This window comes from Raphanus sativus, chromosome 9, assembly GCF_000801105.2.
Source record: "Raphanus sativus cultivar WK10039 chromosome 9, ASM80110v3, whole genome shotgun sequence".
Classification (NCBI taxonomy): Eukaryota; Viridiplantae; Streptophyta; class Magnoliopsida; order Brassicales; family Brassicaceae; genus Raphanus; species Raphanus sativus.
This window is the reverse complement of record NC_079519.1, coordinates 36838169-36864840: the sequence shown is the minus strand read 5'-3', so window position 1 is coordinate 36864840 and position 26672 is coordinate 36838169. Positions and strand designations below refer to the sequence as shown.

Genomic DNA, 26672 nt, shown 5'->3' with positions numbered 1-26672 from the left:
AAATTGTAGTTGGGGGTAGAAGTGACAATAGACACAAAGAAAGTATAGCTCCAGCGAGAAGTGTCTGAATCTGTTAAAAGAAAGTGGAAATGTGTCTTAGAGTGTAATTTTTTCTTTTATATTAACCTAATGCCCTAAATTGTTTAGTTTCTTGTGTATCAGCCCATATTTACATTGCACGGAATAGTGCATACTTGCGATTTGAGCCTTTCTCATTTTGGAAATGGATCATATAATCCGTTCAGTTATTTATGAATTTTGGTTTAGTTTGATGATTCAGTTCCAAAAATGTGCCAAATTTATACACTATCTTATATAAAAAAATTCAAATTCAAATTATTTAATTCAAAAAATAAAACATAGTCTCTATAATTTAACTGAAACATTTCAGAAAATCTTCAATCAAAAGTGACAGTTTTATACTCCAAAAATATTTGGACACTAATACAACGTAAAAGATCTCAATAAATCAAGAACGTATATAGACTCAACTCACTAAACCTTTTGTGGAGACTCTAATAGAGTATCTATCTTCCTTTTCCTTTTCTTGTAGAGTGGAACTCGTCCTCCAAGCTCTTTCAGCTGATCCACAAGCCCGTATAGAAACTCAAACGTTAATATGTTCTGAGCATTAAACTCCTCCCTAACCTGTGGATGAACCCTAAACCAATCACCCAGCATCTTATGCACGTGTGATCGAATCATCCTCCATGGAACCGGATGCTTCTCACACAACTTCAAATACTCAACAACTAAATCTCCCTGGTCTAATCCTCCATCGACGTATCCCTCTTCTTTAGCCCATTCAGCTGTTCTAAACCCAGCAAACGCCGCAGGGTTCTCGAGAAGTGTCTCAGCGGAAAGAACACCTTCAACGCCCGTCTCTCTGATGCACTCATCCACATCTTCAACGCATCTCACGTTCCCGTTGGCTAAAACAGGGATCCTCATAGCCTTCCTCACCTCCTTGATGGCCTCCCAATCAGCTCTAAACCTTTTCCCGTCTTTCTCATCCCTCGTCCGGCCGTGAACCGCTAGCAGCGAGCAGCCGGCTTCTTCTAGCATCTTTGCGTAGTTGAGCGTATCCTGAAGGTCTGGGAAAATCCGGATCTTGCAGGAGACGGGAACAGTGAGGTTCTGAGCTAACTTCTCAACGAGTGACTTCACCAAAGGAAGGTTATCCATCAGGAATGCACCATAGTTCCCTCGCTTCGCAATACGCTGAGGACACCTAAAAACCAAAACGATCTTACTCACTAACCCAAAGTTCAAAACTACTCAAAATGAACATTCACTTAGTAATCACTGAACTAACAAAAAACTTAATAAAAATCCAATCTTTATTGAATACTGTGGCCCACAGATCACTGAACTGAACTAGTAACACCTCACTAAACTCTTATCTTCACTGAATATAACTTAAACATCAGAATTAACACAGCTTAAACAGTAATGATGCGATAAAAATTGGATCTTTACTAAAGAATCCTAACACACAAAGATGTAAAGGTAGAAAATTGCAATTACCCTAAGTTGATATCAACATAATCGCAGTAAGGTTCGACTCTCTTGGCAGCTTCCAAGAGCGTATCAGGATCATTAGCACAGAACTGCACAAACAACGGCCTGTCCTCCTACAGAAAAAAACAACGATTTAAAAAGAAAAAACCGATAGATTTTGAAAGAGTGATTAGATTATTATTATTATTATTATAACCTTACAAGTGGTGAACTCTTGGTTACGATACTTGTCGGTCTCGGTGAAGATCCTGGAGTGTAGCATGGGCGTGTAGGCAGCTTGAGCTCCGTATTTCTGGCAGAGCAATCGAAAGGGAAGCTCAGAGTTATCCACCATCGGAGCCACGATGTACTTTGGTCTACCTAGTTTCTTCCAGTGTTCCCAAGCTTTCTCCACCCTACTAGTATCATCGACGATGCTCAAGCTCTCCGGCTTCACTTGCGACGGATCAGGGTTTGCTGGATCCGGGTTTTGGGTCATTTTTTGAATTTTAGGGTCCGAAAAATAATTGAGAGATTAGGTTTCGTGAACGGACGACGACGGAGGAGGGAATATATCGCCGTTCAAGCGAATCGCTTCAAAGTTTTAATTATCCTTTCTTTTTTTTATTTTAAATCGATTTATTTGTTCGTATACTGTTTGGGCCTTCCGCTTAAGGTATGGGCTTATGTTTTTATTACATAGTTGTAAAAGGGCAGATAAACTATGTTGTCTTAATGAGCGGGGCTTTTAATGTAATTTTTTTTATAATAGTTGTTTTATGATGATGAATCAACGAGTGACAAAAAAGCCGAAGCTCTGACTTCAGTGGGTATCCAAGGTCCTAGTTGTGATTCCTTTGAGAAGCTAGTGTGCTGGTTTGTTTTCAACACATTGCAGTTTGTACATTCCAGGTTGTTGAAACTTAAATCTAAGACCACGATGAAAAACATAAATAACTGCTTTTCATAAATATATTATTATTTTTTTACAGCTCTCCATTATGTAACTAGTATCATAGTTTGAAGGCATCGGTGGTACACATATAATTTTCCGAATTTACTGTATGTATTACCGGTGCAAGAAACTTTGCAGCTAGTGTCATGAATGCAGAGCTGCAGAGAAAAAATAATACATTCATGAAAAGTTAGTTTTGATTTTCATTGTGTTCATGGACTTGACATAGTAAATCTGTGGATGGTAAACCAACATGGGTTAAACAGAGCATCAAAGTTCCATTGTCTCTGGTCAAGGTTCCTTTTATGGTGGAACCACTTGGAAGCTGTGGCGGCCGTTTCTTGCTTTGGTGGCTCCCGGTTGAAGCCAAAGCTGATAGCAAATTCAAACTTGGGTAAGTTTGTTGTTCTACACTCGCACCCTCTATGAAGCAAGAGCAAATTTGCTTGTTACATTAGCCCACCTTGACTTGCAATTTTATTTGACTTGATGCAGCTGGATCATATATTCAACCTTGGAAACCACAGTGCCATCAAAGAGGACACCATGGCCAGACTCTCCCTCATATCTACCAGTGGTGAACAAAGAAGTCAAAAAGCTCTTTGTTTAGCCAAGAGGATCACAGAGCTTTGATGGTACAGCAACTCTCGAGTAAAGATACGAAACGATCACTAAAAAATCTTCAAGAAAAATTTATTGTAACCACCACCAGTGTACAAATGTATTATTTCTCCCATCTTGTCAGGGAGAAGAACTGAATGTAATTACCATTTTAAGTTACCTCTTAAATAGTAAATCATTTTAATCTGTTGGTTGCAATCTTTTTTTTTTTGTAACAGGCTTCTTAATATAAATTGCGGAAAGAAAAAAAAGTTTTACAAATGACTAATGCACTAGTGAAAGAGCCCCATAGCCCAATAAACTCATATCATAATAACCCAAGCCCTAGTAATTTCCGACCAAGCCCAATACAATTGTGGCCCACAGTGCCTAAACATCTTCTCCAACCATCTAATAGTTTCGCTCAATTCAACCAGAGCGATTAAGCTTTTGCTACTCCACCATCAATTGAGAATGATCATCTAACCCATTGTTGCATCATCTCCGATGACCTCGTGGGGTTTACTTCTCTGAAGCTCTGTATCTTATTCCTCACCTGATGATCTATTATAGAGAAGAGTGCATCGATCGACCTGAACTGGTTGCAATCTTATGAATACAAAAGGTCAAATAATCTGCTCGCAAATCAATAATTGATAAATGTTTTTAATTGGAATGACTTTTCTAATCGACAAGCCTTCTTCACACAGATTGACAAACATCACGAAAGGAGGATTACAGAATAAGAAGGAAGAAAGTTTTTGATAGTTGCCATATTATAAGATATCAAGCAGAACTAGTACCATTATCATTATGAGAAGACCATCTCCTGAATGTGCAAGTTACCAAGTTCCTTCCACCAAGAAACCCCAACTTTGATCTAATCATCGCTAATCTACTTCCTCCACCATTACTAGATACAACCTCCGGCACGCCACCACCATCCGCTTGACCCACCCTTGGCTCCCGCACAGCTGTCTCAACCTCACCATCCACAGCCACCGTTGCTTCGCTTACATCACCATCCATACACACCACAAGCGTCCTCCTTCGTTCACGCAGCCAATCTCCAACCTCTCCAGTCACCACTTTACACTTCCTCACCTTCAACTTCACCAAATTAGGACAACCAACAGCCAGCGCTTCGATCCCTAGATCCGACACCGGACATCCTTTGATACAGAACTTCCTCAACGCCCCACACTTCTTAGCAATGCAAGCGATCTCTGTATCACCAATAGTTACACTTCCGCAAAGCGCTAATCTTTCCAGCTTCTCACAGTTGGAAGCAATGGCAGCTAAACTCATATGCGTCGCATTAACACCAATCAGCACAAGCTCCTGCAAGTTCAAGCAGTGTTTCGCTACAGCTATCAGACCTTCATCACCGATCCTATTAGTCCTCCAACCATCGATATGAAGCTTCCTCAGCAGCTTACATCTCTCCGCGACATCAATCAAACCATAGTTAGAACATTCCGGCGTCTTCACTAAATGCAGAGTCTCCACCTTTGAGCATTTAGATATCGAACAAAGCCCAAAGTCACTAACTTGAAGCCTCTCTAAGTGAATCTCACTCAACGAGCTATCTCCTTCTCCGATCGTTTTAAGAACCTTATCCCAATCACCAAGACAACGAATAATCTTAAGCGTTTTCAACGTTCTAGTATTAGCAACCAACGGTTCGAACACCTGACCATTAACAAGCTCCTTCAAGCAAATAGATCTAAGCGAAGACGACGAACAAATCAGCTCAGGAGCTTCGTGAATCCCTCTGAGTCTCTTCACCGACAACTCCTCAAGAACCTTACAATGCTCAACCATCGCGTTCACACCTTTAGCTCCAAAGTTACAAGATCCAACCGAAAGCTTCTTCAGATTCCCACAGTTCTTAGCGAACTCCACCATCCCCAGATCCGTGATCTCGCGGCAACCGCGGAGCTTCACGCGCGTCAGATTCGAGCAGCGGACGGAGATCACCACCAGAGCCTCGTCGCTCAGGCTAACGGACTTCCGATCGCACCGGAGAGCGAGCTTCGTGACCGAATCGAACCGGTCGAACATAGACGCGAGGTGCGGGAAGATCTCGTCTCTAGCGTCGAGGGATAACCGGTGGCGGTTCTGGCCGTCGACGAAGAGCCACCGTTTGCAGACGAGAGAGCATCGCTTGCGATCTCCAGCTCCGAGGTACTGAAACACGTGAGCTAAGCATTCGTCCGGTAGATCATCTGTATGATCGCGATCTCTAACCGTATCGCTGTTTCCCGGATCCGTCGATTCTCCACCACCGATTATCACCGGTGAGCTTAGCCCCAGATCTATCTCTCTTCCGTTAGATTCCGCCGTAGACGACGGCGCTTGTCCCATCTTTTTTGTTTTTTCTTTTTTTTTTTGTGTTTGGGTCTTCGGGTTTTGAGGAGTTATATAAAAGTAACGGCCCATCCCGTCAAATAAGGGACCACGTGTCGTTATCGTAATTGTCATGCTCAACCCAACTCTCACTTTAGTTAATCTCAGCCGTTCGAGGTAAAGATAAGTGAGATAATCCTGATCGTTGGTTTCTTCGACTTTTTTAAACTTTTTTGTTATTGCTTTTTTCTGACTTCTCTTCTTCACGCTTCTTCTTTGCAATAATCATGACTTCTCGTGTTCAATGGTCAAACTTCTTGTTTTCTAGACAGTAGACTTTTGTAGGCTATGAATATTCGTTATTTTTAAGATAATTGTCATTCTATTTTGAAAATTTTGAAACGTTGAACAAAATCGTGATTCTCTTTCTGTTAACTGTGTTGAAAACATGTCAAATACGTTGAGCCAGTTTTATACACCGCAGAATCTGAGCAAAATGCATGTCTTATTTCTCAGACTTTTCTATTGATGCATATAATGTGCCATGAGTAGTACATGCTGTACATCAAAGTAGTCTATCGTAATAATGGTTTTTTCAATCTAAAATAGTGGAAACAAATGGTAGAGGTCTGATAAGAGCTCAGTTGCAGATTAATTATCGCTAAACTGTTGTTAAAGAAAAGACTGGTTCTTTACTTTTGTCTTTGTAATTTTTTCCAAAGATTGATTGGCTTAGCATACAAGTCTTCGTAAACCTTTACCAATCAATAAGATATGTCAAAACATAATATTAACGATCACAAAACATCATATGAATGATATTTTCATTTAAGCACATAGTAATAATAGGTTTTTATATGAAGTAACAGAGAATTTTGGAACATAGAGAGCAACGTTCATAAGAAACAGAGGTATGGTGGTAGCAAGGAGCTTCAGCAGGTCAAAAGAGGAGATGAGCCACTGCATTTGACATCAGAAGAATCAGAGAGGCGTTGCCTTGGAGAGAGTGATGCACGCGCTGCAGCCTCCACGTCGTGATTCACTATGAGTTTCCTCTTCTGCGACTCTATCACACTGTTCCTTCTCTCTTCTGATCCTTCAGCAATAGGGCTTAAGGTCTGCGTCTCTGCTGCTGCTGCTCCAACTTCTTCTCCATCTGCTGCGTAGAGGATTCTTGTTATGGAACCAACAAGCTGCAGAAACAAACGAATGGTGATTATAACATATTAAGACATTTTAATGGATTTTATAAAACGAGATTGAGAAGACTTTTTGCATACAGGTAAGTGTTGTGTGTCTGGATTCTGACAAAGAATCTCTACATCTCTTAACTTTGAGAAGTAGAAATCTCTCTCTTTCTCTAAACTGTCGATGTAGAGTTTTAGTTCTGTGATCTGTGAGATAAAGAAAAAAGCCAGTTAGTGATCTCGTGTAAGCAGAGAAATGAGTGTGGTGAGAGAGACGAGTACCTTTTCATCATAAGCAGGAGGAGCTGGTTTAGATTGTTTAGAGGAGGGGGCTGCTCTTGAAGAGTGATGATGATTCCCAGTGTTGGAGGATGGTGGATCGTGTTTACGGGTACCATTTGAAGATGAAGGTCTAGGTGCAGCAGCTGAAGAAGAAGAAGAACTCTTGCCAGATTGTTGTGTAGCTGCAGCTCTCTTGGTTGCTTCTTTTCCTCCTTTGCTCCCCTCTCTTCTCTCAAGTGCGTGATAGCTAGATGAATGCCACCACAGTACAAGACGGAAGTTGTCAGAAAATGTGTATATGAACGAACTTAGATCAAAATATAATCCTAAAGCTTCATAATTAAACAGTCTATCAAGTGAGTAGAATCCACTAGAATTAAGAGAGCCAGCAGAAATGATATGCAAACTCATGTATTAACCATGATTCAGATAGTTTCAGTGTGACACAACAATCAGAATCATAATAACAGATTAAGGAACAAAGTTAAGGGCTCTGATAAGCTGTGAAACTGACCTGTGAAGCTGGCCACCATTAACAGAATCGCAGTACTTCTTCATCCACTGCATGAACTCCAAGTTATCAAGTGGTCTACCTTTAACGAGTTTGCTCACCTCAATGTGCTACACACAGCCAAATAAATTCACCAGACCATTCAGTTCAATTGCAAGCTCTATTTAATATTATACACTTAAAAAATAATGTTAGTAAGAGGACCTTAGTGAGCTTGAGCTTGTTAAACACGTCCTGAAGCACCTTGTAGTTCTGAATCATCTCGTACTCACTCTTGGCGTCGAAATTAACCTTGTGCATCGGCACAGCTCCAGGATGAACCGAGTCCATGAGCTGACAGTGAACCGCGCCTGAACAAGCCTGTAAATCCATTGATCCGTATTCAGATTTACAACAACAAAGCAAAATACAATACAGAGACGGATTCGAATCCAAATTCAATTCCAGAACAATAAAACCATAACAATAACAAAATCGCTCGAGTCTCACGGTGCTTGCTACCTAAGATCGGAGTCTAAAACTAGGTTTTATGGAAGAGAAGAGAAAATAAACTCAACCTCTTCGACTTTGGAGAGGTTTAGATGCAGAGTGGAGTTGATCCACGCGAGAATCTCCGATCTCCCTACGAAATATGCTGAGTCCATTATCCCTATGTTCGCAGCCATCTCCGATTCACTCAGATCCAACTCGCTTCTCTCTCTCTCTCTCTCTCTAGTTCTTGCTCACTCTCTCTCTCTCTCTGACGGCTCGTTTGAAATTAGAGAAGAAAACAACAAAGTCGAGAGAGCGGAGTTTTAAATTCAAATTTCGAAACCCGAATCTTTACCCGCTCTAGAATATTTCGGATCCGGGTTCATTTAATCTGTCTACAATGAGGCTACTTACGAAAGCCCAATAGAAACCCTTTATTAGTCGCAAAAGGACTTAATCACAATCACATAGGCCCATTAGGACCATAGTTTAAGGTGGAGATATTGTCGGAGATGGAAAATAAATATTATTATCATGCGAGAAGAGATTAAAATCTCGAGAAATATTTCAAGCTCCCTCTTCTTCTAGGCGACGAAGCTTCTTCCTTCGATATTTTTTTGTTTGTTTCTCAATTCCTTTTGTGAATTGAAGGGAGAAGAATTAGGGTTTCGGAGATGTCTTCACTCACTTCCGTGGAGATGAATTTTCTGGTTTTCAGATATCTTCAGGAATCAGGTTCGATAGATAACATAGCCTTCTCTGTTTTACTCTCGCCCTTTGTTCTTTATTTATTATACTTGAATTTGTATTCTGTTCTGCTGGCTACTAGCTAGGGTGTTGGAATTGATTTGGAATTGTGAATGTTCGATGTCTTAGGGTTTTCATGGATTCGTCTTAGGGTTTCACGGATTGTACGGAAAAAAATTGTTGCTTTGTTGGTTCACGATCCTATAGATCTTGTAGATCGTATTCGAATTAAGGATTCTCTGGACATTAGTTTCTTTTTGTGTGTAGCTTTTCCTTGTCTGAGAGGGGCTTTGAAGCTATGTAAGATGTTAGTAGGTGTTGTTTTTAAAGGTGGTTGGTTTAATCTTAATCGTGGTTATTTTTTTTGGCAGGGTTTACACACGCTGCATTCACTCTAGGTTACGAGGCAGGGATTAACAAATCCAACATTGATGGGAACATGGTTCCACCCGGTGCTCTTGTCAAGTTTGTTCAAAAAGGACTCCACTACATGGAGATGGAAGCTAATCTCACCAATGTATTTGTTTTTTTCTTTTTTTTTAGTCTCTTTTGTTGTTGTGCAATGTATGATTTGAGTGGTGTTTAGACTGAGCTCTTGTTATTACTTTTACTCGCAGGGAGAAATGGAATCTGAGGAGGATTTCTCATTCTTTCAACCCTTGGATCTGATTTCAAAGGACGTGAAGGAGTTGCAGGAGATGCTGAGGGAGAGAAAGAGGAAAGAGAGGGACAAGGAGAAGGAAAAAGACAAATCTAAAGAAAACGACAGAGAGGTTGAAGGAGAACGCAGCCGACTCAAGGAGAAGGATAGGCACGAGAAACTCAAGGAGCGAGAGAAGGAGAGGGAAAGGGAGAAGATGGAACGAGACAAGGAGAGGGAAAGAGAGAGGATGGAGCGAGAAAAGGAGAAGATGGAACGAGAAACATTCGAGAGGGAGAGGGAAAGAATGAAAGTAGAGAGGGAACGAGACATTGAAAGGGAGAGGGAACGAGAGAAGATTGAGAGGGAGAAGGCTCAAGAGAAGCAGCTTGGGGATGGTGACAGGGACATGGCTCTTGACCAAAGTGACAACAAAGCTAATGCTGGCGATGAAGATCATGGCCGTTCTTCGGGTTAGTCTTCATATATTTTAGCGTTGATACTTTTGAATCTTTGCTGCTAATTTGCTAATATTTTTTTGTGTGTTTCTTATGTGAACAGCTGCAGAACCTATGGATATCACCATGACTCCTACATCTCAGCCATCTCACATTCCTAATTCTGATGTGAGGATTTTGGAAGGGCATACTTCTGAGGTACCTTTTAGATGATTTTATCTCTAAAATGGGCAAGCTCACTGGTATCTGTTACATTGTAGTCCTTGTCTTTCTTATGTTGAGATTAAGATTCTGTCTATATTACTGATTTAGGTTTGTGCGTGTGCATGGAGTCCGTCGGCTTCATTGCTTGCTTCAGGGTAAGTAGGTTCTGTTTAAACTGGTGAATGCACATGGGAATAAGTAGTTTTGTTTTCTTATACCGTTCATATGTGCCTTTGCAAAAATATCAGGTCTGGTGATACGACAGCACGAATCTGGAATATTCCGGAAGGACCATTAAAATCTAGTCGTAGTATCAGCGCTTTGATCCTGAAACATGCAAAAGGAAAGTCAAACGAGAAGAGCAAGGATGTGACCACTCTTGACTGGAATGTAAGAGCTGCTGCTTCGTTTTCACAGCTCAAAAAAAAATATCTACCTATTCTTGGATACTGCTAGTTTCTGCCTGTCCTTTATTCTAGTGCCTTAGTTTCTGCTAAAAAAAATGTTATCTGATTTCTGAATTTTCAGGGTGAAGGGACTTTGCTTGCCACTGGTTCATGTGATGGCCAAGCAAGAATCTGGACTACAAACGGTATGTCCACGTTCCTTTCTGGTGTTACTCTCTGTATGAGTTATCCCCTTGTATTACTCGCATCTCTGTTTTCTGGGAATTAAACTCTAGTTTATCATGAATTGATCAAGTTTTGAGTAACTTATGTCAAAATTAATATCTATATGTTCCCTCTTAGCGTGAGCTACAACTTTCTGAGGTTAATTGTATGGGCTTTGGTAGTAACAAGAGTTCCGCGATTGAAACAGGAAAGCTATCAGCTAGTAAAAAAGCATTATCATTCTGCATGTTGGCCCAAAACGTACTCACCTTTTATAGTATGTTTCTTGAGATTAGGCCTTTAAATTTACAAATTACTCTTTTTACATTTTTCAGGTGACCTGATAAGTACTCTGAGCAAACACAAGGGACCTATATTTTCCCTAAAGTGGAACAAGAAGGGTGATTATCTTCTAACCGGAAGTGTCGATAGAACTGCTGTTGTTTGGGATGTAAAGGCAGAGGAATGGAAGCAACAATTTGAATTTCACACAGGTAACAAATTCTTTTCATGAAACATCAATTTGAATGAAGTTCTCTCATGTATATATAACAATTGATAAAAATTGTGGATATAGGCCCAACACTTGACGTTGATTGGCGCAACAATGTGTCTTTTGCAACGAGTTCCACCGACACCTTTATCTACTTGTGTAAGATTGGAGAAACTCGGCCTATGAAAGTCTTTGCTGGTCATCAGGTTTTGTCTCTCGTCCAACCATCTCTCATTTGTTATCATTATTTCTTCAGTATTTGACATTTGTATCATCACTAACCATATCGGTGCTTACATAATTGCAGGGTGAGGTTAATTGCGTGAAATGGGATCCTACCGGTACATTACTGGCCTCATGCTCAGATGATAGTACTGCCAAGGTTTCTAAATTAACTTCTCGACTGTTTTTTACTAATTTACGTTGACTTAAAATAGACGTTTGTGTTCAGTTTTTCTCTACTTTTTTTCTTCAGATATGGAATACAAAACAACACAGCTTTGTTCATGACCTCCGAGACCATACTAAGGTAAACATAAATCTCATCAAGTCTTGGAGTAATGTTTTCTTTTTTCTTCTTCCTAATAGCGTCTAAGGATGGATATTCTATTTTGTTCAGGAAATTTATACAATCAGATGGAGTCCTACAGGAGCAGGAACCAACAATCCTAACAAACCGCTAACTCTTGCCAGGTGATAAAACGCTTTATAAAATAGAATACCAGTTGCATTGTATTGTACTATTGTGTGTGACATATCATTCATTAATCTCTCTTCTGTTGTTTCTTTGAGTGGAGCAGTGCATCATTTGACTCAACAGTAAAGCTATGGGATGCAGAACTCGGCAAAATGATATGCAGTCTCAACGGCCACAGGTAAAACTTCAACCGTTCATATGTTATGATGATGATTTGTGGTTTCACCTCACTGTGGTACTAACAAAAAAACTGAATTGATGACAATTTGATGAAGGGACGCGGTGTACTCGTTGGCGTTTAGTCCAAACGGGGAGTACATAGCGAGTGGTTCAGTGGACAAGTCGATACACATATGGTCACTGAAAGAAGGAAAGGTCGTGAAGACATACACAGGAGAAGGAGGAATATTCGAAGTGTGTTGGAACAAGGAAGGCAACAAACTCGCAGCTTGCTTCGCTGATAACTCGGTCTGTGTTCTTGATTTTAGAATGTAGTTTTAAAAGTGTAGTTGTAGTAGTGTGCTCCTAACACTCTCAGTCCAAACCTTTATTTTGTTCTTGCACATATTTATTGAAAAACATATTTTATGATTTTATTATTGGCTTTATTACAATAGAGCTATTTGAGAACAGAAACTATTGATTCTAGCAGAAACTGAAACAAACAATAGAGAGTTGGTTTCATCAGGAGCAGTATTGGTAACAATGTTATGTTGTATTTGTAATATATAGTAGTTCTGGAAGAATGTAGTTGGGGGAGTTTCTTTCTTTTTTCCTCAGAATCTGAAACGTGTCCTTTGTAGAAAATTCAGAGGTTTCTTTCGAATTTTTGTTGTATCACATCAAATACTTTTTCGACTTGTTTTCTAGTATTGAGTTATTAAATATTGGAATACTATTCGAGCGTTTCTTCCTCTTATTTTCAGACCGAAATGATCTGAAAGTCATTCTATAAGGTCAAGAGGGAAGAATTGGTCAATTTATCAAGGAAGCAGCCTAATGGAAACGCGCTCGCATTAAATTGATATGGTGTTTTATAGTCAATAGACGCTTCTTAGTCGTTTAGTGAAAAAAGTCGTGCACAATATCTTTGATTCAGACGATTAGTTTATTAGAAAAGCTCATAGCGGTCTTGGTTATACAATTTTCGCCCTAAACGGACTAGAGCACGTAACGATTCTTTAAAAGCTAATAAAAAAATCAAATATAAAGACGGAAACAGGAGCAGCTTTAACTAAACCAAAAAAAGAAAACAAATCATTTGAAATCAAAAATAGAAAATAGTACTCGTAATTGATTCACATAATCTCATTCCCACCTAACAAGGTTTGACGCAAGATTCGCTAATTAGACTAAACTAATGACAAAGAAGACCACTAACAATATAATTAAACATTTTGGGAGGAAAATAAAAAGACTTGTTAATAATCTCCCTTTAGAGGAAGAAAGAAGGAACTGGTCTTACCGCGCTTCCACGGTTCTCTCATTTACGTCCTCTCCGACAGAGACATAGAGAGTTGAAACTGCCATTTCTGCGAGGTGACTTCATCTTCTTCCTCTCCTTCGTTTTAAGAAACTTCAATCGTCAAGGTTCGTTCTGGTTCCAGAGACGATCTCTGTCTTCTCTTCTTCTTTTTTTCTCGGGTTAGAATATATTTTTCTTTAGTTTCATAGATTGTGTTAGAGCTCGTTCGTTTGATTTCCTGGTTAAGTTTTTGAATTTGAACCAAGTAAACATACTCAAACTGATTGTTTGATTCCGCGTTTCAATGTGATTTTATTATAATTGACTCCAGCGTTGACTAAGAATAATCTCTAGGGGTCCTCACCTCAAGCTTATGTTCTAAAACATGTTCTTCCATATGAATCATCAAACTCAAACTAACCAAATGTCTAGTTACTGTACTTAGGGTTAAACCAATGCTTGATCTTTCTTATGAAGCTAATGTTCAGGTCCAAGTTTTTTTTTTACTTATTTGTTGCAGTTCTTGTTCAGGGGGCTTTGATTACTACTAATTGATTTATTTCATTTACATTATGGTAAAATTTCTGAATGTCTAAGCTTTACTTACTTCCTTTGATTTATTTTACTAATTATAAACTCATGTCCTGTTCATATTTGTTTTTGGTTAACTAAAGGAGGTAAACATGGAGGTGTCTTGGTTGAGAGTTCTCTTAGATAACATCTCCTCATATCAAAGCATATCATCCATGGACACCTTATATTCAAACCCTGCTTATAAATACTACACCAGAGGAGAAGACATAGCCAAGCTTCTTCAGCCTGTTCTTGAGAACCTTGTTGGCTCTGATGCCTCTCCTAGCGAGTTACTTAACAACGGATTTGAAGAGTTATCTCAGTACGTTGATGAACTCAGAGAGCAGTTTGAGAGCTGGGAACCTCTTTCTAGTAGAATCTTTTATGTAAGTAACGAAACAGCCAACACTTCTCTGAGCTTAATTTGTTTTTTCTTCTTAGCTTAGCTATCTATCTTGTGTATCACCAGGTTCTTCAAATTGAATCATTAGCTTCAAAATTGCGAGAATCTAGTTTGGAAGTCTTTCAGCTGCTCAAACACTGCGAACAACACTTACCTGCCGATCTTGTTTCACCATCGTTTGAGGTATAGTCTCATTGTTAGTTTCTATAAGGAACTAGTTATTGCTTGGGGTGGACATTTCGGTTTAGTTTGCTGAGAAAGCTTTAACCCAAGCAAACTGAAATTAGTTTTGTTTGGTTTGATTTGTGTTCGATTTAGTCTGGTTTGTGTTCAATTTGTTTTTTTTTTTTTGTAGTGGATTTAGTTCAATTAAATGTATAAAATTATGCTTAGTTATTAAATTTAGATGGTTAAATATTTTAAATTTTAATATTATTACTATATTTAGTTAATCTAATTAACTACACTTCAGTATAAAAATCGAACCATTTGAGTTGATAAAAACTATAATCGAATGGTTATGATTTAGACATGGATTTGGTTTAGGTGGGTTTGGGTTCAGTTATTTCAGTTGAGTTTTTTTTCCCACCCATAGTTATTGCTAAGGCTCTTCTATGTTATGACATTGTTCAATCTTGCAGGACTGCATAGAACTGGTGAAGTTAGTAGGAAGAGATGAAGTTTCATATACTATTGATCTCGCTCTGATAGATCAAAAGGAAGGTAATGGACCCACTTCAGAGGCTCTAGTCAAAATTGCTGAGAGTGTTGGTCTAAGATCCAACCAGGAGATTCTCATAGAAGGTGTGGTGCTTGCAAGTCTGAAGGAGAACGCAGAGCTTACCGAGAATAACACCGAAGCTGAGTTTATAGAAGGATTGATCTCTCTTACAACACAAATGCATGATTACCTTACCAACATAAAGCAGTCTCAGTTAGGTTGTTCTGTCCCTGTACCTCCCGACTTCCGCTGCCCTCTATCCCTCGAGCTTATGACTGATCCAGTCATTGTGACATCTGGTCAAACATACGAACGGGCTTTTATCGAAAAATGGTTTGATATGGGACTCATGGTTTGCCCAAAGACGAGGCAGGCTCTGTCTCAGACCAGTTTGACACCTAACTTCATCGTCAAGGCATTCATTGCAAACTGGTGCGAGTCAAACAATGTCAATCTTCCTGATCCATTGGAGTTGGTTCAGTCAAGTCAGGCATTCCCTCTTCTCGTTGAACCAGCTTCTGATGATGAGTGTGATGATTCTCAGCCTCTTTCTTCGGAGAGAGCTCCATCATCACCTATGAAGATTGGTGGAAACGGCCGTACGGAATCTTTAGACGCTACCAAGTGCGAGAAGCTGCGTCAGGTGGTCCTAAGCAGGTCTGTCTCTGCACCAGGGATTGTCTGCGAAGAAGTGGTTTCCAAATCCGAAAGAATCACTAACGATGCTGCTGACACATCAGTCTCTTCCAAAACCGAAACAATCGTCAACGATGCAACACCATCAGTCTCCTCCAAACCTGTGTGGCGGCTTCCATCAGGGAGGCATTTCAACCACCCGGGGATCATACCAGCGACCATAAGAGAAACCGGAAGCAGTTCAAGCATAGAATCCGAGGTTAAGAAACTGATCGAAGATCTCAAGAGCACTTCTCCGGACGCACAGAGAGAGGCAACAGCTAGAGTCAGGATACTGTCGAGAAACAGCACGGACAACCGCATCGTCATCGCCAGGTGCGGTGCGATCGACTCGTTAGTCGATCTTCTCTACTCCACGGACGAGAGGATCCAAGCGGACGCGGTGACTTGCTTGCTGAACCTATCCATCAACGACAACAACAAATCAGTCATAGCAGACAGTGGAGCTATAGAGCCGCTCATCCACGTCCTCAAGACGGGAAACCTAGAAGCCAAAGAGAACTCGGCAGCGACGCTCTTCAGCTTATCAGTGATAGAAGAGAACAAGACCAAGATAGGTGAAGCGGGAGCGATAGAGCCGCTTGTTGATCTCTTGGGACACGGGAGTTTGAGAGGGAAGAAAGACGCGGCCACGGCTCTGTTTAACCTCTCGATACACCACGAGAACAAGGCGAAAGTGATCGAGGCGGGGGCGGTTAAGTACTTGGTCGAGCTGATGGATCCCGCGGCTGGGATGGTGGAGAAAGCTGTGGTCGTGCTGGCGAATCTTGCGACGGTTAGAGAAGGGAAGGTTGCGATCGGTGAGGAAGGAGGTATACCGGTGCTGGTGGAAGTGGTGGAGTTAGGTTCGGCGAGAGGGAAGGAGAATGCGACCGCTGCGCTTTTGCAGCTTGCTATGCATAGTCAGAGGTTCTGTAACAGTATTATTAGAGAAGGAGCTATTCCACCTCTTGTGGCTCTTACTAAATCAGGAACAGCTAGAGCTAAAGAGAAGGTTTCTTTTTATTTTCACTCTTTCTTGTTTTGGTAAGTCATTGCAGTAATAACTGTTTATATGTTTTTTTTTGTTTCAGGCACATAATCTTCTGAAGTACTTCAAATCCCAAAAACAAAACCAGAGGAGAGGCTGATCTTTTGCTTGTACTACTACTAACCTATACATGTATGATACATAATATACGTATGTATATATGTTGTTGTATTATATAGCGATTCTTATGGAAAACCTATGTGTATAACATGAATCTCTAAGCTTAGAGAATTGTATACAATTTTCTTAATATTATTTCATTGAAGAAAATATTTATTTTTTGTTTAGTTTAAAATGTACTGGACACTGAAACTGATGGGGTGGCCTCATTTGATAGTTTTATAAAATTTTAAGCCTCGCAAGTGACTATAATGTTATATAGCGAGAAAACTTTATATTATACGATTTTTTGAGTGGGGAAATTTAACGTCTTAGATATAAACAAGATTGCTTTAATCATGCTAGGCACCCTTCTTGTAAGAATCTACTATGCAAGCAAACAAATAAATAAAGTAAGCACAGCAATATGATATGTAACGTTCACATCATTCTCGTTTCTTAATGGTGTCTCGCTTTCATACCATCATATATACGTGTATGCCTCTCTCATGTCTTTTTTTTTTGGTAAAAGCCTCTCTCTCTTATGTCTTATTGAGGTGCTTAGAAAGAGATGTTGGTCTAAAACATAGATAAAGTATGACATTGCTGAAAAATGCTTACTGTTTTCTTTATATAGAATGATTTTTTAAATACAAAAACATAGATCATCTGGAAAATTAAAGTATAATTGGCAATCAACACTAACATACAAAAATTAATCACCTACAAATTGATTAAACAGAAAAAAATACATTAAAATATTTAAGAAAAAAAAAGACAGAGAAACACGAAGTTTCTTTGATTGAGTGATCATCAAGCCAAGCTTCGTCTCCCGTGATCAACCGACAAACCCTAACTCTTTTAACCACTCAAACGTTCTCTTCCGGGCAACCGCCATTTTCTCCTCTTTCTTCGCCGTCTTCTTCACAGGTACGATCGTCTCGGTCGCCGCCGCAGAGCACTTACAATCCCCGAACAGAAAGCTTCTTCTCCGATTCCTCGGTTTCGACTCTGTTCTCTTCGAATTCGAGCTCGTGCTTGTGCTACTGCAGCTACTGTTTCGACTCACTGATACTCTCGCCGTTCGAAGTTCGATCTCCGGCGTACGGACGAGTCCTAACCGGAGAAAATCCCAAATCGAAGATGATTTGGAGCTTCTGATAGAACTCACTCTCCCCGTCATGCTCGATGATCGTCTCATGATCTGTGGCTGTGGACTCGGTTGACTGTAATCGATGAAATTAGTTTCGATTTTCCGGTTCGAACCGGCTCCGGTTCTTCGGAAATCGGCAGATTCTGATCTGGTGATCAACCGGTTCGGACCGGGAAGTCCGGCGTCTAAGCTGACGGAGTGACGAAACGGGAGGAGTAGACCTTCGGAGAATAACTCGTCAGCCGTACTCATCCCCGGAGCCAGTTCACACGAATCCGACCCGAGGCGAAACGATGACCCGGTTTCGAATTCGAACTCCTCTTCTGCCTTTGGTTGTTTCGGAAGCTCAGCTTTCTCGTTAGATGAATTCACCGGCAAATCACACAGAGACAACGCTTCTTCCTCTTCTTCATTTTCGACCTCTTGATTACGATGAGAGATGATCAAAAGACTCTTCTTTTCTACCGTACATGGCCTCCCCATTTTCGAAGCTTCTGAGTTTTCCGACAAGAGACAGAGAGAGAGAAAGGTAAAGTTTTAAATTAAAAACATAACGAAAGAGTGGACAGACAAATTTGAATATTTAAAGAAGACAAAAGAGAAGTTTCTGTTGAAAAAGTCAAAAAGATTTGGACCTTTATTCTTATTATTTTTCTTTTCACTTAACCTATAGTCTCTGATACATAAACTACATCCAATATATTTATACACATAAGCCATAAAAAAAGGTAAAATATACACCGAAAGATTTTTTTTAGCAGTAACAAAGATCATGAGAAGTATGAGTCCTAGTTTACTAGACATGGTGTTTCCTTTTTCTTGTTTTCATTCAGTACCGTGACAATAATCTACAGACTGCATTAGGTGGCATGGTCACAATAATTACTTATTTGCTTCAAATAGACTTTTATTATTTTCTAAGGTTTTTTGCCTGTTCTTGAATTTCTTTAAAACTTACCAAGGTTCCATTTCAAACTCATCCGTTTTGTAAATTAAGTTTTAGGTTTAACAAAATGAATTAAACCCTGTTAAATCTTTATATTGCTTTGGCGGGTAAAAGAAAAAATAATTGTTTTCGTGAGCTTCCTTTTTTAGTAAGAACACACATGATAAAGCTGAGAGGCTGTAAGATATGTCTGGCTTTTGGTTTATTATCTCTACCTGCTTTTTTCTGGTAGATTCAAAGCATACATATTAAAAGAAAAACAAGAACCATGAAAATAAACAATAAGAATAGCTTAGAAGGTTGGATCTGTGGAGAAGTAGAGCTAGGCCACTACTCTTGGCACGCGATAGCTACGCTTTACCCAGCACCATCACATTCCATCTTCCACATGAATATACTTTTGTCATGATGATTTTTATCATTTCTTTTGATGTTTTGTAGTTAATTAACGTTTAATATGTCTTTCTGTATGATAGAGAATAAAGTCAACAAACTATGCAAATTTTTCTCCTTATTTTAATCATATAAACTCCTAACTTTTAGCTACAATTCAATTAGAATGATCTAACGTCTATATATCTGCATTATTTGTTTTTGCCTTTTCTCCTTTTCAAACGCGTAATAATGGTCTAAATTTTTTTTCAGAAAAAAGAATGGTCTACAATTGGTTTCTTAAATCATATATGGAATAACATTAGACTTTGACCACAGCTATGATTAAAAATTATAAATACAATATAAAATGACTCTCTGCATCCTATTCTAGAAGGATGTATGCCAATACCATTCATGAAAAAAAAAACTTTCCCATTGTTGAGACAATTTTTGGCATCTACGAAATAAAAGCTATAATGGATTTGAAATCATATGATAAGTCTCGGTCCAACTGTATAAGTTATAAAAGCTGTTCTTGACACAAGGCACTATAAGAAGAAAAAAGTGAGGATGGTACCACAAACAGTTGAAACTCGCGTCTCCTTGTTTGTTGCTGGTTATTAACAGAAAACACTGTTAGTAAATGATCTTTTGTTGTTTTACCATTTGTCAATGTCTGCTTAAAGGACTAAAGGAGGGTTGGTTGTGGTAGATAGAATAAGAGATATCATCTCGTACCATGAAGGACATTGTATTTCCTCTAGATATCTCATTTATATGCAAGGCTTTAAATAGCCATAGTGGTTATAAAGGATCAGAATCTTCAACAATAATAAGAGATATCTATATACATTATCATTGTAACTGAATATTCCTTGATGATTGTAGATCTTTTTTTACGAGCCATCTAATAAGTGTTTGTTTGTTCTGCAGTGTATTTCATGTTTTCTTTGGTGTGAAGTTTGTATTTCATGTTGTTTATAGTTCTTTATTAATAGAGTAAAATAAGCGGTGGTCATTAGAACATATCGAATAGCAGTCCGGCTCCACTCGGGATGCACAGACTTGAGAAGAGCCGCTAAACCGCTGACGTGAGGGCAAGACATGGACGCTCCTGAGATGATGTTGAATTCCACGCGGCGAGTATCCGAAGCGGAAGGTCCCACGGCTCCGGTCCATGCGGCGAGGATATTGACTCTCGGAGCGATCAAGTCCGGTTTGAGAATGTTTGGCGTTATCGAGTTAGGTCCTTGAGAGCTAAAAGCACCGGAGACTGCTTGACGTTGACGGCAGTTCCTTGGAACGAAATAAAAGCGGTGGGATTCGGATCGGTCAAGACCTAGTGTCTGATAACGTCACCAGCTTTCCCTCCCAAATTGGTTGTCGGTAACAAATAAGCTTTCCCCTGAAGCTCTTCTCCGTTATTCCCCGCACATTCGCAATAATCATTCCGAGTCCACCAGCAGCTTTCACCACCTCCCCTTTTTCAACGTGATCATTCCCTCCTTCCTCAGCACATAACGGTCTTCCCCTTTACCCTCTCCGGAATTAGTGTTCCGGGATAACACAGATATCCACTATCATGGTTACTAGTCTTTCCCGCGTGAACAAACGGCAACAGTTTAGCTGGAAGTGCGCCTCCTTTAAACAAGGAAAATCACGATCTAATGTACCAGCACCAACCGTAGTAATAAACTGGATGGGCTGGGACCCGAATTTGTTGGAACTCGTTTTTGACGAAATGGTTTAAGACCATTTTTCGGTATGTTTCGGGACGAAGACGTTCGTCGGAATAACCGAATGTTTGACACTATGAAGTAGTGTACTCGTATGTCAAAATCAGAGTTGGTTTTGAATGAGAAATGGAAGTCCAAAATGAGTTTGGCTAAATATTAAAAGTTAGCAAATATCATATATTGGATATTTGGGTTTGAATTTGTTAATTAGATATTATGTCCATTACTTATTCATGACTATCTTTATGTTTGTATAAACATAAAATGCAAACCCAAATTAAAAGAAATATTATTTATGTTTGATTTGGTCAAATATATAATATATTCTTTATTGCTAAGTCATTAAAAATTGAGTCAAAAGGAATTAAATTTTCTTAATGACAATATTGATTTTTTGACTTTAAGACTCCATTACTCTCTTGTATGTTATGGCTTCTCAAAAGCATAATGTGATGTTTTGTATTTTCTATATAAAGGCTTGTGAGCCATTTAGAAAACAATAGAGTGAGACACACTTGAAAACCAACAACAAATACAATTCCTCCATGTTATAGTGATGTTTTATTTTATTTATTTTTTGTGTCTGAGAGTACAACACAAAATTAGTTTCGCCAGGCTTCTGATAGAGTGACGCAAATTCAGAAGATTATTTGCAGTTGTATCCTGGGACTCATTACGTTATCGAACCGTCGCACTACGGGACGTATTTTGAGTTAAGGAAAGAGATAATATCTCGCCTCTGCAGTTGTATCATCCTTTTCTTACTCTTTGGTATATTTTTATCATTTTTATTCTTTATAATATTCAGTAATCCGTAGTTTATAAAATACGGTTCTATCAGTCTTAACTCAAAATATCCGTTTATTGCTTTGCACTAACCAGACTGATTATTGTAAAAAGAATTATTTTTTTGTAAGAACAGGTTGATTGATCTTTAGGAAAAGATGCCGGAATCAGATCTATAGGATTATTTCAAAATAATCTTTCTAGTAAATTCTTTGTTTGTATTATTATACTAACAAAACTGATTATTTTGTGAAGTGTTTTGTCATGAAAACAGGAATTGGAGATTTCATGGTGATAAAAAAATCTGTCCACTCCATCAGATTATTTTTGTTGATGATTTCTATGGGGATAAAAATTCATTTTTTTCTCATTATATGCACTAATGATATCTTGTTTTTGTTTTGATGCAAACAGGATCTCCATCAAGTTAAAACGTTTTTTTTAATTGGTCAAAATGTGTTATTGCATTGACTTGGTTAAGATAATTAATTGCTTTAATTATCAAGAATGATTTAACGTTTTTGTTTTCTTCTTTCAGATTTTGGGATAACTTAATTTAGTTATTAAGTATGTTGACCATGAGAAAATAAGAAGAAATTCAAGTTTCAAATATGGTGAAACCATAGTTATAAATAACATTTTGATTCTTAAGGGATCATGTTATATGAATGGAAATGAATTTTGTGAGTCGACGCCCCAAATAAAATTTGGGAGAGGTCTGCCACATATAAATCGTTTGCCATAAGAAATAAAATGTTTGTTGATATTGATCAAAACATTTGTATTTCGTCAATGCTTAAATGCATTTTTTAAAAAGGTTGACCATGCAAAACCAGTGAGAATTTTCAGACCAATATGACTGAAACTGACATGTGTATTGTAGTTCTAAAGTCAATATGGTTGAGAATAATCATAGAAAATTGTGGTTTTTATGGTAGAAAAATATCATGTAATGATATGTATATTTGCTAAAAGCAAAAATATGTTTTGGAAAAATTCAAATCATAGAGTTATAAATCAACTTGAAAGAACTATGAAAATAGTTGTATCTAAAATGCGATTTTCTGAGAATGAAATACATTTTAAAGAAAATTATAACAATTTTTCGAAATTGTTTTTATTATTCATTTAAATCTACAAGAGTTGTAGATTAATCTTCTAAGCTCTTAAAAGATGTTAAATGTAAATATGTATGTTTTTGAGCTATTTCAAGAAATGTGGGGGAAACTTTGCTTACCATATAAAGTCATTGGCAAGAGACCAAATGAACTTAGTGATAGTTATCAAACTATGATTTAAAAAAAAAAAACTAGTGTCATACACTGAGTTTTGTGTATAATGGTTAATTGTATCTTGAAAAAAAAAGGATGACAAAAATCATTAAACAATTGATCTCGACTAATCTCAAGAGATTATGTTCAATGTGATGACAACCTAGGATCCTGTTATTAAAGGTGTGTCATGAGATCAAATTGTAATATCATCAAGAGGAATGGGTTTAGCCTATGAACTAAAATGAGGTTTGGCGGTAACTCTACTTATCAGATTGGAGATCCCAAGAAATAGGTTCAAGGAGACAACTAAGTCAAACTAAGTCTGCCCAAAGCACTGTAAGACTTCGGTCTATACCCAGTTCCTAGGATGATTAAACAGTGCTACATGTAAGGAATAGAGGATAAGCATTTGCTTTTAATGATTTGTGCCAATTGTTTTGAGATATGAATGGAGTAGTACATGATACTCCTCTAAACAAAACTAATGGCAAATCACCTTGTGGGTGTGAAATGGGGCCGTTTCTAGGAGAATAAAATGGCTATATTCTCTAAAGTTCACTCATGATTACCAGGAATGTTCACGGCCAAAATGAACACAATAGAGAAATTGGTTTTGTGAGAGAATGAAACTGTGTTTTGGCTATTGTCTAGGTTTACACCAAAGCCCGGGAGGTTCAAGACATCATGGCCACCTCCTGGCCGAGTAAATCCGATAGCTATTAACAATGACTGGTTCAAGGCTGAAAAATTGCTACCAACTCATCATGCAGTGAATTTCTCGTTTGTACTCTCAAAAGTCCGTAGTTGAGTCTTATTGAGTCTTGTCGAGTCTTGTCTAGGAAGTCAAGTCTGTCAAATCGTCTAGTGTCTAGAAGCATTTCTATTCATGTGGGGGATTGTTGGAACTCGTTTTTGACGAAATGGTTTAAGACCATTTTTCGGTATATTTCGGGACGAAGACGTTCGTCGGAATAACCGAATGTTTGACACTATGAAGTAGTGTACTCGTATGTCAAAATCAGAGTTGGTTTTGAATGAGAAATGGAAGTCCAAAATGAGTTTGGCTAAATATTAAAAGTTAGCAAATATCATATATTGGATATTTGGGTTTGAATTTGTTAGTTGGATATTATGTCCATTACTTATTCATGACTATCTTTATGTTTGTATAAACATAAAATGCAAACCCAAATTAAAAGAAATATTATTTATGTTTGATTTGGTCAAATATATAATATATTCTTTATTGCTAAGTCATTAAAAATTGAGTCAAAAGGAATTAAATTTTCTTAATGACAATATTGATTTTTTGACTTTAAGACTCCATTACTCTCTTGTATGTTATGGCTTCTCAAAAGCATAATGTGATGTTTTGTATTTTCTATATAAAGGCTTGTGAGCCATTTAGAAAACAATAGAGTGAGACACACTTGAAAACCAACAACAAATACAATTCCTCCATGTTATAGTGATGTTTTATTTTATTTATTTTTTGTGTCTGAGAGTACAACACAAAATTAGTTTCGCCAGGCTTCTGATAGAGTGACGCAAATTCAGAAGATTATTTGCAGTTGTATCCTGGGACTCATTACGTTATCGAACCGTCGCACTACGGGACGTATTTTGAGTTAAGGAAAGAGATAATATCTCGCCTCTGCAGTTGTATCATCTTTTTCTTACTCTTTGGTATATTTTTATCATTTTTATTCTTTATAATATTCAGTAATCCGTAGTTTATAAAATACGGTTCTATCAGAATTACCAGCAGAGCATGAAACAAAGATCCCTCTTTCCATGGCCGAGAATGCTCCAATGGTAGTATGGTGTTCATAATAATCTGTTACTTTATTTATACTGACGACAGAGATGGAGAGTATTTAGTGAGGCCCAGATTCATCAATCGAAGCCCACCACTACAAGGCCCAAGACCAATCTGCAACAAGACAAAACAACGTTAGCTTCATTCAAAAGCAGAACTCAGGAACGTTGCTTTGCATGCTCGATGATGAGTCCTGGTATACATATTCTGCTACAAATTTCTCAGGTTGACATGAATGCTCCCGTGTTTTAAGATCAGAGTTATTAGGGTTTATGAAAGTTGTGAGTCTATTAATATCTTTAAGGCTAATCACAATTCACAAGATATAAGCAAAGTAACGAACTACTTTTCGCGGATCTCAATGGGTTCCGTTCAAGACATCAACTATATAACCAATGGTTTTGACGGTTGGATCCAGATAATGTGAGTGGAAGCTTTGGTTTGTATGATCCGACATGAACAAACATGTCTTCACATCTGATCAGACGTAGCTAAATCACATCAAATTAGTTATCATTACAGTTATCCAATTACAGATTTCTTTTTTACATTAGGTTTAATATTTTTATAAACCAGAAAATATGAAAATTAGAGCAAAACTAAAAGCTGGCAGCTTGGTCCATCCACTAGATATATTATTTAAAAGTTTAATTTGACTCATATCTTTACTACAATTAATTTTATTAAATAAATGTGATATGACATATTGTGACATATAGCTAAATGCCACATGGATGATTACATTTAATATTAATTTATATTTTTAATGATTTATATTAGAATTTTGGTAATACCTTATTACTTCTACACTACTTAAATATGACATGAAATAATATAAATATAATATATTAAATTTTTAAATATTATTTATTTTTATTTTCATGATTATAAAAATTTATTACCCAAAAATATTTTTAAAAATTTTATATGATTTTTTTTTAAATATCATAGTTATTTTATATATTTAATACTGTTTAGTTTTACTTTTTGATAACTATACAACTTTTATATCAATTTAGTTTAAAAAAAAAAAAATTTTATAGAAGTTGATTTACCATATTTTATCCAAAATAAATAGATATAAATTATCTAAGATTATATAAATTTTAAAATAGTACATATTTATTTTTAATATAATTTAAAATAATAAAATTGTTTAAATAATCTTAGTTTTATTCTCAACTAAATCACAATTTATTTCAAAATATTGTTAAAATAATAAAATCTAAAATTATAGTAAAGCTCTATTTTAAATATAATTGTATTGGATTTTCGAGTGGGCCACAATGAGGTTTTTGACTCTTGTCTACGTCCTTGTTTTTATATTAAATTTTGGATATGAGCACTATATGTCACGGTTATTCCAAATATTTCTTAAGCAAAAAAATATCAGTTTTAGAAAGCCCTTTCTCAAAAAAAAAAAAATATATATATATCGATTTTAATTGGACCTTGATTAAAGTTGAGTCGAGTGCTACCATTCATGAATTTGTTCTCAGAGTTGTGATATCTTTGTTACCTTCTAAGAACCAAGCAATCTGTCCCGAGCAAATTTCTATAACACCCACATGCAGGTCAATTCAACAAGAAAAGATGGGTGCATGTGGACAAGTTATGTTCATATTTTTCTTTGTAACACACAAGTGATGTTAATTTCTTCTCGTATTAATATCCAAACATGAATATTGGAACAGGTGATACCTTTGCTGTGCTTAATCCATATACTAGGTATTAATTATAAAACTTTTTTTTACATAAGGCAATATGAGAAAAACAGTTGAAACAATTCTGGTGCAACTATCAACTATATTTTGTTCAACTTTCCGATTTTATCGATTTCTCTACTGTTTTTTCTACGATGATTTTGTTTTTATTTTTAAAATCTAATGTA

The 26672-nt window shown here is 37.6% G+C and overlaps 5 protein-coding genes and 1 non-coding gene across 12 annotated transcripts; 2 read left to right on the top strand and 4 right to left on the bottom strand.

Annotated features, from left to right (window-relative positions):
- Positions 1–311: 311 nt before the first annotated feature.
- On the bottom strand, positions 312–2116 carry LOC108827290 (uncharacterized). The gene is made up of 3 exons (XM_018600666.2): positions 1718–2116; positions 1528–1634; positions 312–1231 (listed from the first exon to the last, which is right to left on the bottom strand). The coding sequence occupies exons 1-3, from the start codon at positions 1997–1999 to the stop codon at positions 496–498; spliced, it is 1125 nt and encodes a 374-aa protein (XP_018456168.1). The 5' UTR covers positions 2000–2116; the 3' UTR covers positions 312–495.
- Positions 2117–3279: 1163 nt separating this feature from the next.
- Positions 3280–5459, bottom strand: LOC108827289 (F-box protein SKIP2). 3 transcript variants are annotated; one of them, XM_018600664.2, is made up of 2 exons: positions 3859–5459; positions 3280–3664 (listed from the first exon to the last, which is right to left on the bottom strand). In XM_018600664.2, the coding sequence occupies exons 1-2, from the start codon at positions 5420–5422 to the stop codon at positions 3534–3536; spliced, it is 1695 nt and encodes a 564-aa protein (XP_018456166.1). In that variant the 5' UTR covers positions 5423–5459; the 3' UTR covers positions 3280–3533. The 3 variants fall into 3 exon arrangements, with proteins under 3 accessions (XP_018456166.1, XP_056850594.1, XP_018456167.1); XM_056994614.1 differs by having other exon boundaries at positions 3280–3653; XM_018600665.2 differs by having other exon boundaries at positions 3280–3648.
- Positions 5460–6194: 735 nt separating this feature from the next.
- Positions 6195–8148, bottom strand: LOC108827291 (microtubule-associated protein RP/EB family member 1C). Its single transcript, XM_018600667.2, has 6 exons — positions 7942–8148; positions 7589–7744; positions 7388–7494; positions 6874–7120; positions 6685–6798; positions 6195–6597 (listed from the first exon to the last, which is right to left on the bottom strand). Exons 1-6 carry the CDS (start codon positions 8047–8049, stop codon positions 6337–6339), a joined length of 993 nt encoding a protein of 330 aa, XP_018456169.1. The 5' UTR covers positions 8050–8148; the 3' UTR covers positions 6195–6336.
- A 236-nt stretch (positions 8149–8384) lies between these two features.
- LOC108827288 (WD40 repeat-containing protein HOS15) lies at positions 8385–12304 on the top strand. The gene is made up of 14 exons (XM_018600663.2): positions 8385–8590; positions 8974–9119; positions 9220–9715; positions 9804–9898; positions 10013–10059; positions 10153–10294; positions 10433–10496; positions 10851–11009; positions 11093–11214; positions 11316–11390; positions 11484–11537; positions 11628–11701; positions 11809–11883; positions 11981–12304. The coding sequence occupies exons 1-14, from the start codon at positions 8530–8532 to the stop codon at positions 12198–12200; spliced, it is 1830 nt and encodes a 609-aa protein (XP_018456165.1). The 5' UTR covers positions 8385–8529; the 3' UTR covers positions 12201–12304.
- A 793-nt stretch (positions 12305–13097) lies between these two features.
- LOC108823322 (U-box domain-containing protein 2) lies at positions 13098–16865 on the top strand. Of its 5 annotated transcripts, none has more exons than XM_018596496.2 (6): positions 13098–13295; positions 13702–13745; positions 13845–14129; positions 14213–14329; positions 14788–16557; positions 16637–16865. In XM_018596496.2, exons 2-6 carry the CDS (start codon positions 13743–13745, stop codon positions 16691–16693), a joined length of 2232 nt encoding a protein of 743 aa, XP_018451998.1. In that variant the 5' UTR covers positions 13098–13295; positions 13702–13742; the 3' UTR covers positions 16694–16865. The 5 variants fall into 5 exon arrangements, with proteins under 5 accessions (XP_018451998.1, XP_018451997.1, XP_018452000.1 ...); XM_018596495.2 differs by having other exon boundaries at positions 13691–13745; XM_018596497.2 differs by having other exon boundaries at positions 13115–13244; positions 13691–13745.
- A 490-nt stretch (positions 16866–17355) lies between these two features.
- On the bottom strand, positions 17356–18616 carry LOC108825836 (uncharacterized). The gene has a single exon (XR_008938976.1). It is a non-coding gene; the product is annotated as an uncharacterized LOC108825836 (transcript).
- Positions 18617–26672: the final 8056 nt, after the last annotated feature.